Raw genomic sequence first — 11,165 nt, 5'->3', positions numbered from 1 at the left:
CAAACAGGCGCCGTTTGTAATATCCATGCAAGTAATGTTTTTATAACTTCTATTTTGTACACGTGTTAATTTCCTATTAACACCACACAACACATATTTCTTTCGATTACACTTAAACTCTAACCAATTCAGCATTTTTATTATTATTATCATATTCAGCACCCTCAATTCCATAAGGAAATGTACTTTTCATTTCCGAAGCATGAAAAAAGTTAAAATTTGTTGTCCAGTGTTATGAGTCTATCATTGTAAGTCATGTTCAGCATGTGCCTTTTCCCGAAATAAGCGATGGCTATCTAGAGGCTTAGCTATTGCTAACTTTGTAACGTACTATATTGACGGACAACAATCAAGAGATGGTGTAGTGGTAACTTCGTCGACTTGTAATCAAGAAGTACCTGGCTCGATATCCGATGGGGTCACATGATGGTTTGGATCCAACTATACTGTAGGTTCATTCCAGGTTAGCCTACCTGTGCATAAAGTGGACTTAAAACCAAAAACGGAAACTCAAGGGTCTACATGCAACATACTCGGTTGAGTAAGACAGTTAGCATTAAACTCTAGATCCAGTCCCGATTAGCGAATCTGTATGAGATGAACTTAAATATCAGATCTCAAAATAATTCTATTATAAACAATGGGTCCAATCCCTCTTAGCCAACAAGTGCATATAATGGACTTAAACTACTCAACGGAAATACACATTTTCAAAATCTGACGATGGCGCAGCGGTAGGGCCGTCGCATTGTAATCAAGGGGTCCCGGGATCGATCCCCGGTAGAGGCACATAGTGATTCGGATCCCACTTTAAGCTCCGATTAGCCTATCTGTGCATAAAGTGGTCTTAAAACACCAATTCAATCAATCAATTAATCTGACAAAGGAGTAGAAACAAATTCACATGAATACCATTCCTACATTCATCTCTCACAATGATCATTCCCATTACATTTTCTTGATTTTAAATATAACCAAATCGAATTCACACAATTACTGATCTGTATGTGAGTGTTTTCCAACGCAAACACTGCTGTGCTGAAAATCAGACCTAATATAAGTAGGGCGAAGGCTCCCATTAGATTCTCCAGAGGAATCACAATGACTTCTGGCTTCTCCTGGAACTTCTTTCTTTTCATAGCACGAAGGATCATCCTTTCAGCAGCGTCCTTCTTCCACTTTTGAGGCAGACCTGCTTCAACGCAGGAGGTGATTATGTGCTGAAGGTTGTCCTGAAAGGGAGACCCTCTCTGCAACAGAAACACCTGAGGGCCGCCAAACAATCTGCTAGATGTTACGTGAAATAATGGCTGGCCGTAGGAATCGAATAACAGATAACGGTAAGCCAAGATCTCTGGAAACAAGTTAGATGTGAGAAATGCAAAGTCCCCTTCATTCGCAACTCTTCTGTAATTTTTCAAATTGTCATTTTGTAGGACCCAGTTTGAATAGATTTCTTTGTAAATTGACTCATGGAACAATCTTACATTTCTTTTAGCAAGCTGATCACCTCCAACAGATAACCCCATCTTCACAATATCTTCTATGGTGTTTATATAAGGCGTAACTTTGGGACTTGTAATGAACCCAAACAAAGATGATTGGTAAAGAGTGGAGAGTGTCACAGAAGAAAATAACCAAAGTACAAAAATAGATCTGAGTGAAACTACAGGAGGAGGAGGGATATGGACATATCCAACTAGGGAAGCCGAGAGACCTGAAAGCAACGGGAACCGATATGTGATCCTTTCCCACCGACGCAGCAGAAACACGGCCACTCTCATCCAGATGAGGAGACTCACTGAACCCAGAAGCGTGAAAGTCCACAGAGTTGGTTGGAATGGAAAGTACAGACTCATCCACTGAGGATAGACTCGAGGTTTTGGAACGACCCATGTCAATTCTGAGAATTGCTGAATGTGCAACTCTTCATACCACAAGTTGCTATAAGTGGAACTCATAATGAACTTTATGACTCCATCGAAGACCCCATTCCTCATATCTGCATAGTCTCCTATGACAGTTCTATTTGGAAATCCATCTCCCACCCAAAAAGTTTCCTTATATATGTTGTTTGTTTTCAAAGTGAAGTTCATTTGTTCCATTGCTGTTGTAATGAAGCCACCAAATATACCTGAATAAGAGCCTTTACTCTTTGAAATCTTATCCGGTGTAAAGTATAACTCATAGTAAACAGCTTTCATCTTAATTGGACACCTGTGCATGTTCTTCACCTTGTCTGGATACAAATCCCTTCCAGTAAGGAATCTGCCATTGCTCCAGATATCCAAAACTTCTCCTCCCTCAGCCGTCCTGCAGTTGGATTCTGTGAAAGGGAAGTAAGAGTAAAGGACAAGAGAGTTATCTCTACCAGCTTCCTTCTCTGATGGAGACTGGTTTTCTGGTGATGGAGAAGCAACTACAATATTCAACATTAGTTTACTCTGTGCAATCAAGATCAATTCATTAATTGATTCTAATGTATGGTTTCCATTAAGAAGGACGAAATATTTTGCATTTCGTCTCCACATACTAAACTTCACACAATATTTGAACTGGTACATTATTGTAGACAATTTGCTTACAAGGAACAAGAAGTGGATTTCTCTTTTCCCCGAGAACCATTCAAAGTCCCAATGTGGCCTCCAGTTTGTTAAGAACCTAGTTGTAATTATAGTTAATGGCCTTGAATATTCCTTGCTAATTAGATCGACATGCTCTTTTGATTCGTTGTCATAAAAAACAACTACTGTTCGAGCAGTGTGGAAATATTTTGTGAAAATCTCTTCAACGAGATGAATAGTATTTTCGTGAACTTTTGTTGTCAATACTTGTGGTATAGTGACGCAGATCGAATTGACGATGAACAACTGAAACATCAACAGCATCAATACATTCTTCATCCTGAATCCAAAGAACCAGCTGAAATGAAAAGTTATAAATATAAGAGGAGCAAATAACTTGAAATGTTTTAACATTTTTCAATATCTTTATAGAAGTTTAATAATTAATAGGGGAACCTAACCGAAGAAAACCTACCCAGTTGGCAGAGAATGAATTGGGGTTACTATATGATGTAAAAATAATATCAGATACTGCCCTGGAATAATAGCCTACTTGAATTGGAAGGCTCTACTTGATCAGTTAGATTGAAAGGGACTCAATTTGGTAAACACGCAAGCGTAGTCGGGTTAAGGATCTGAACTATAGGAAAGCGCGTGTTTCCCATGAAATTCTTCTCCATTTTGATGTGGCAAATTACAATCTTTCCATTTAAAAAATGTAGTTCACACCAAGTTGTGGCCGCGGTGGCTCAGTCGGTAACGCGTCTGACTACCATGCTAAAGGTCCCGGGTTCGATCCCCGGCCGGTTCAAATCCGGGAACTTTTCTATCGGTGGAAGCGGTCCCGGCGCCTACCCAGCGTCGAATAACATGGGTACCTGGGGGAAACCCTGGGGGGGTAAAGGCGGTCAGGGGCGTGATGCTGATCACATCACCCCCACTCACGACCGGATCAAGAAAGTGTGGGGCGTTACCCCCACACCCCCTATACGCCTTCATGGCGTGGTGCTAAGCACAGGGGAACACTTTACCTTTTTTTAGTTCACACCAAGATGGCAACTTTCAAATGGAGGCCATCTTGATAGCATGGAATGGATGGTTTTATTCCTCACCCACATCATGTTTTGCGATCTTGGCCTACGACACACTATGATCAATTGTTAAAAAGATTGACTGATGTTGATTAAAACTGAAATCACCATCGTGCTTCTGGCCCATTTATGTATGTTACCTTTCGATTTCAGAAAATGAATTTGAACAACCATGGCGACCCCCATGGTAGCATGGATTGGGTCGTCTTATCCCTCACCCACATAATGTTCTGCAACATTGGATATGTTCGTAGTTGCTCCTTTGTCTTTGGAAGAGGTGGCTCCAAACTATTGGTCCGCCATGTAAGCAAATGTATTGTATAAAACTTGAAAACTATGTTGTAACACGAAATTCATGCAGTTATTTTTCTCATTGAAACTCTCTCATGAGTTATAATAAATTAATAAAGGTCGTGATAATGTGCAATGTCAATGTTTTAAATTGAAGTATACATTCCTGCGTTTAAAATTAGCATAAATATTATACATAAACGATACATGGCGGCCTTAGCATACGGGTGATCGCCGGAGAATTTTGGTATGTTGTTAGTAATGTTACTAAGATGTTATATACCAAATTTGAACCTGTTATGAATTATAATTCACTTATTTCGTGAAAACTTTAATTGTCCGCCAATTTTCAATATGGCGGACTTAGCGTACGGTGATCGCCGGCGACTTTTGGCAGAAGCGTGCGGTAAGGAAAGGCGGGGCAAGCGCCGCTTGCGTTGTTTTTTAAAACACTTTTGATATCTTAAGTTCGTGTTTTTCAATGCCTTTATACACATTAGAATGGAATTAATTTACTATAAGATATTAACATTGCAGAATTTTCATTTCCTCTATTTTCTGTTCTTTTGGCTTGAAACATAAACCGGCTGCACCCTTGACGACGCTGGGCGATGCGGCACGACTGACCGCGTTAGAAGAAGAGGACTGCTCGCCTTTCTCCCCACTTTTCAAGTGACTTATGCAGTTCTTGCATGGACACTGTCCATCCCCATTTACGAAGAAAAAGGCCGAGGGCAAGCAACACCAAGACCCCATCTGTCTTTGGCAAGGGTGTTGGAAAGAATTCGTCCACACTGGCCACAAGTGTTGCTAACATCCAGAATTTTCTGTGCATCCGTAGCACCACCTAACGCGGTACGATTTTCATGTTTGAAACTCTATACTAATCAACAAATTACATTATGAAGTTAGCCAGTGATCACCAGTCGTATGCTATTTATAAGAAATGAAATCACAGCCGGTACTTGAACATATTCGTCATGTGGTCAGTTACTCGGAAATATGGAGGGTATGTAACACTGCAGGTAGGGTGAAAAGGAAGGTTAATTTAGAAGCGTGGGTGCTGCGGATGCGTGTTGTTTTTACTGTGATATTGTGCTGTTTTTTCTGTTCTTTGTGTCGTGTTTTTGTAACTGCTGTAAAAGTATGATTCTACATTGAAAATTTCCGCCATGGTTGACATACAAGAAGAGCTATCGATTTGCAGTGCTGCAGGTAAGGTCTTGATTAGGGACCTTCTTTCAAAACCATTCAGTTCGAGAACATATGGTGTAAAGTTGAGGCTTGTGATTGTGAATCATGAGCGACCGTGTCCTGAACTGTGCATAACCAAACCAAGTAAGAAGGATGGGAAAGTTTTCATTAATCAGTTTAAAACATCTCAGTACAACAATATTATGTGGTTATGTGGCAGCAATGATCTTAATAAATTATTTTGTTGGCCATGTGTTTTGTTCAATACAAATTTAGGAACATGGAACTATACAAGCTACAGTGATTTGAACAATTTATATAATGCTGTGCAAAGACATGAACGTTCCCAGAATCACATCTGCGCTTGCATCCAACTGAAGACAAGTCATGATTCATAATTCTAGCCAAGTAAGAAACCGAAACCCGTCCGTTTATTTAAGATCGAAACTTTATGCTAATAGGATGTTTATTATTTTCAGGGCTAAAAAAGAACGTAATTTAATTTACAGTTGCCCTCAAATATCAAGTAAATCATTATTTTCGTCATGGTTGAAATTTAGAAGTTTATATCGACAGGCGGTTTTTCTTCTTTATAAGATTTGATTTTACGGTATCTATGCACTTCACACACTCAAGCCCGATACTTCACCATTATGCACATTATTGTAAGTAGGGATTTGTGTAGGCCTATATTATATTTGAAATTGTTATAATTAACCGAAACGAAAAATTAATCCATCGCTTGCCTATCACGAAAGGTCACGGCACGCCCCTGACTTTTGGTATGTTTTTATTAATGCTAAAGACGCTACATACCAAATTCCAGCTTGTTTCGAATTAGTTCACTTTATTTCGAAAAAAATCGTTTAAAGTGACTGCACTATACGATTTTCTGCGTGATGTAGGCGATAAATCGTCTGGACGATATATCACGATATTGAAAAAATATCGTCAACGCAATATCTACTAAACAATATATCGTCACGATATTTCGGCGAAATATATCGTGTCGGCGATATGTCTTCACGATATTTTGGCGATATATTTGATGGAGACGATATATAGCCTACATCACGATGCGGAAAAAATATCGTATCGTGTGTGACGATATATCGCTATATGAAATTTCGGATATTGTCCATCCCTAGTTAGAACCTAGTCTCGAAAATATGAATGTGTCACTGTCTTCATCCCACTTCCATCTATCACATCTTTAATCTTTATCATCGCGATTAAACGAGAGTCGTAGAAGTGACGTGGAATAACAAAAATAGACCCTTTGGTGTCGGCTTCTGAGTTTGATGCATTGTTGTTTCTTCAATTAATAGTAACAGTAGGCTGTGAGATTGATGTGAAATACTTCTTATTTTCTAATCAATAGTAACAGGAGAAGAGCAATAGATAGATATTCCTCGCATTTTGAATCTTCCCTGAAACTAATTTCCAGTCTGTGGTGATAATGAATTCTATCGAGTGTGCGAAATACGTTTAAAATCAATTTATGTTGATCTATTGAGATGTAACTGATTTTGGCGAGCCTTCACGATGGCGTAGTCAAAACTCCGTCTCCTTGCAATCAAGGAGTTCTCGGATCTGTGGGGGTACATAGTACTTCGGATCTCACTTTAAACTGTAGGTCCCTTAGCCTTTCTGTGCATCAAGTGGACTTCAAAAAATTACTTTTGCCAACTTTCTGGCAGTTAGTTATTCATCATTGTTGCAGGATCTGTGGATAATAGGCATGTTCAAAGAAGCTCTAAACTTTCACAGATTTTTATTTTTGTTATATAGCGTCGCTTTTCTTCCACTTTTGAGTAATCACGACGATGAAGATCAGTAATGATATAACAGAAGGGCACTCACAAAGAAGTTCAATGACCAGACCAGTATTCGGACTCGGGATATCTGACGTCATAGCGCGATATGCTAACCACCGTCACGTACACAAACTGCATTGTCGTTGTTTGAGGTAGAGGATCTTAGATGGCAGCATGCGAAAAGAACGACATTTAATATTTAATTATGCATAAAGCAGTTTAGAAAGTGGGCCAGAGATGGCAGCACCTAAGAAAACTTATACAATTGTAAATAGAGAAAAGGAAAGTGATGATGTGGTGAAATAATGATTGTAGATATTAATACTAATTATAATGAAATAAATAAATGAACTTAGTACAATAACAGGATATAAATAAGGTGGAAAGGGTAATTAATATTCAGTAATAGCATAAGTGATCATTATACAAAAGTAAAGAAGTCGAATTGTAATTACGATTCTGGGTCTATTACGGTTCCCACGAACTGAGAGTTTCGTGCGGCTTTTGGGTTGTTGTTCCCAGGTGTAGCGCGATGTCACGGCAGGCACACAAGCACTTTTGGTAGGCGCATCTATTGCAGCTCCAAGTTAAGGTTAGCGCCGGCCAGGCGGCGATCTTTAACTAACCCCTTTCTCTTTGTTTGTCTGGGAGATCCATTTTCTTAATATTTCCGTCAATTGGATAAGATCGACAAAGAAGCCCAAAGAAGAGAAAATGAACAATATGTAATAATTACAAGAAGAAGCAGCAGCATTAGTAATTGTAAGAACAAGAATTAGTAATTACAAGAAGAAGAAGCCTTAGTAGTTATAAGAAGAAGATGTCTTATTAATTATAAGAAGAAGAAGCCTTAGTAGTTATAAGAAGATGCCTTATTAATTACAAGAAGATGAAGACATATTAATTATAAGGAGAAGATGCCTTATTAATTACAAGAAGAAGAAGCCTTATTAATTATAAGAAGAAGAAGCCTCAGTGATTACAAGAAGAAGAAGCCCAAAGAAGATTGGCTACAATTAATAAGAAATAAAAATAGAAGAAAATATTGTGTAAAAAGATTTCCAAAGTTATCTAATATTTGTACATGATTATTCAAGAATATATTACGAATTGTACCCTCCGTAGTGGGTTAAATCTATTGTTTCTTTCCATATATTCGTAGTGTTAGTCACCCTGATCTGTGCCCAGAGGTATCTCTTTGTTTCTACCCTGTGCTAAGCTGGCAGATGCTCACGTGAGAGGACGTGGCATTGATTAATGGCGACCAACGTGTGGGGCTCGATTCAGACCAGATGTTGAAATAACGCAAAGAATAAGAATTTGGAAAGATAAGTAAAGCAAAAATGGAAGAAGGAAAATATATATGTTGTGGCGGAGAAGGAAGTAAAGAAGAAATAATACAGTGTAAGATATGTGAAGAAATGAAACACTGGTTATGTGAAGGAATCCGGAAAGAAAAATATGAGAATATATGTGAAAGGGACGTACTCATTCTTTACCAGGATCTCACCTATGGCGCAGTGGTAGCGTCGTCCCCTTGTAATCAAAGGGTTTCGGGTTCGATACCTGGTGCAGACACATAGTGATTCCGATCCCAATTTAAACTGTAGGTCTTACTGTGCATAAAGTGGACTTAAAATACCAACTCAAACAATCATTCCTTACCCAGCGAAAGCTGTAACTCGAATTCTAAACTTGAAATTAAGCGGTAGTAATCATTATAAAAGGGAGGGGTAGGAAGTGTCGTAGGTAATAAAATATGTAAGGAAGATGTATGGACGTCCATGGAGGAGTGGTGTCACGTACACAAACTGCATAGTCGTTGTTTGAGGTAGAGGATCTTAGATGGCAGCATGCGAAAAGAACGACGTTTATATTTAATTATGCATAAAGCAGTTTAGAGTGGGCCAAAGATGGCAGCACCTAAGAAAACTTATACAATTGTAAATAGAGAAAAGGAAAGTGATGATGTGGTGAAATAAAGATTGTAGATATTAATACTAATTATAATGAAATAAATAAATGAACAGTAGTTGTATTGATACTATTATAAACCCGAGAAATGATGAGCCCCCCTCAGGCAGATTTGGCTACACTTAAAACTAGCTCAACATGCCCAAATGAGCTTATTGCTCAAGTGTGGTACTCTGTCTAATCCAAGATTTTTGTAAAAATGCCCTCGGGAATTTTCTGTGAAAGTATGAACCCCCTCAGATTGATTTGCCTACACTTACAAAAGCTACATCTGTGAGATTGTTGTCCATAAGCTTGTCAAAAATATGCCCCTCTTGATATTTTTTTTTGGCTACACCTAAAACTAGGCCAAAAAGCCACCCACACCCACCCACATACACACACACACACACCCACACCCACACATATTTACTTCCGGTTTAAGTTCAATTGGGCACCAGGCTCAACTTGTGCAATATGCAGAGGCCCTCTAGAATTGCTCTGTGACTCTCTCATTTCTTACATCATAAACATATGATTTTTCACCTATAAGAATAACACTACATATGGTGTCATCAGGGAGTGTATCCTGGAATTCACAGATAATTTTAATGTTTGTCCTGTCATTAACCACAACTTGTTTCCTTTTTGAAGTGTTGATGACAAACATGGGTCTCTGTGCTTTGAATTCATCTGGTGTGTAATACATGTCAGTATTGCCAGTAGTGACCCTTTTGTATGCTGTAAATGCCTCATATAATTTAAGAAAATCATCCTTGGACATGTCTAAATTATAATTTTCTCTAGGAAACACATCATTTCTGCCATTTTTAAGATAAATGTTCTTGATGTTGCAGTTATAAAATTTAATTGAATTTTTTTCCTGATTATTCTGTCTTCCAGTCTGAAACAGTACCACCACAAAATCTGGCATGTCATATTGTATACTGGAGAATGAATTTGTAGCATCAAACTCATAATAAGTACCAGCGGCAGGCTTCTGTACACATTGATATGTATAAAATTGTAAAGGAATCTGTGGATTTTTTAGGATATCTGCTTTGTATTTAAGAGCATAACTGGCTTCATATTCAACAACCGGGATTCTTAGCTCCATAGTCTGAATAAGGCATTTGCCTTCATCAGCTAGGGTATTAGGCAGAGCTTCCCCGGTAGAGTTTAATGTACTGTACCTCATCAAAGCATTATTATCATTTGCAGCTCTTCTAAATGTAATTCTTAAACCACCCTTCCACATAATATCTTTGTAATCTGAGAAGAATCCAGGCAACAGGCGCATGGGGAACAGCACTGTGTGGCTTTTAGATAATATTTTATCACCAGCCTCAAATCCACCTATTTTGTAGTAAGAAGCCTCGGTCTTGGATAATTTTAATGTGGCCAAAGCTGTAGAGGTAATGCCGGGGTAACCCACTCTGTTTAAAACAACACCATGTTTTCTGATCTCAATTTCAGAGAACAGATGTGGCACAAAATTGTCTACCAATCTTATATTTGAATTTGCCGGATAATTTGTACCATCAAGCTTTACAACATCAAATTTGATGTATAGATCTGCTCTGTGGGGGTGTATAAAGCCATCCCCTACATCAAGACCAACCTCAATCTCTGTGTTGGGTTGATTTAAATTTGCAAAGGTCCTCCTGTTTGGGGGGAATGATTGTAGCTCATAACTCTCAATATTTTCCATTTTTTTGTATGCATTTTTATTTAAATATTAATCTCTATGATTGCAGTTGTTGTGGCTCCAGCAAAATCAACTAATTCTTCTTTTTCATTAGTGACCATCAATTCAATGTAATCTATTCTATTATGGCACACAGGAAAATATAATGTTGGGGATGGAGTGTAGATGATGGGCTCCATAAATTCAGAATTAGGTTTGAATGTTGCAATGATGCCAGTTTGTTTGTGAGTGCCTATGCCATTTGATTTGGTGATCATACCCTCGGCCACATTACAGTGAATATTTAGAGTCTCTATGGCTAAGAATTTAGGTATATTAATAGCAGTGTGTTTGATGGCTGGTTCAAGTTTTGTGTTGTTCTCAAATCCTAACAGCTCTCCTATAGTACCCAGATCCACTGTTTCTGTAGCAGATACAATCTCTACTCTGTGAGTGACAGAATTTTGAGTTAAAACTATACCTCTGGGTAACTGAGCATTTAGAGTAGATAGATTATATTGCCCTGGAGTGATGACAATTTTTTGATCACCAACTGCAATTGTGTTGT

At 38.4% G+C, this 11,165-nt stretch overlaps 1 protein-coding gene across 1 annotated transcript; it reads right to left on the bottom strand.

Moving 5' to 3' along the window:
* Positions 1-923: 923 nt before the first annotated feature.
* LOC146004831 (uncharacterized) lies at positions 924-2,435 on the bottom strand. The gene has a single exon (XM_083143856.1). It carries the CDS (start codon positions 2,433-2,435, stop codon positions 924-926), a length of 1,512 nt encoding a protein of 503 aa, XP_082999982.1.
* Positions 2,436-11,165: the final 8,730 nt, after the last annotated feature.

This window comes from Lepisma saccharinum, chromosome 22, assembly GCF_977018435.1.
Source record: "Lepisma saccharinum chromosome 22, izLepSacc3.1, whole genome shotgun sequence".
Taxonomy (NCBI): Eukaryota; Metazoa; Arthropoda; class Insecta; order Zygentoma; family Lepismatidae; genus Lepisma; species Lepisma saccharinum.
Note: the sequence above shows the minus strand (reverse complement) of the source record. Positions and strands in the feature narration are given on the sequence as shown.

Coding starts and splice junctions, on each gene's coding strand:
- LOC146004831 (XM_083143856.1), bottom strand. CDS start 2,435: ATGTTGAATATTGTAGTTGCTTCTCCATCACCAGAAAACCAGTCTCCA.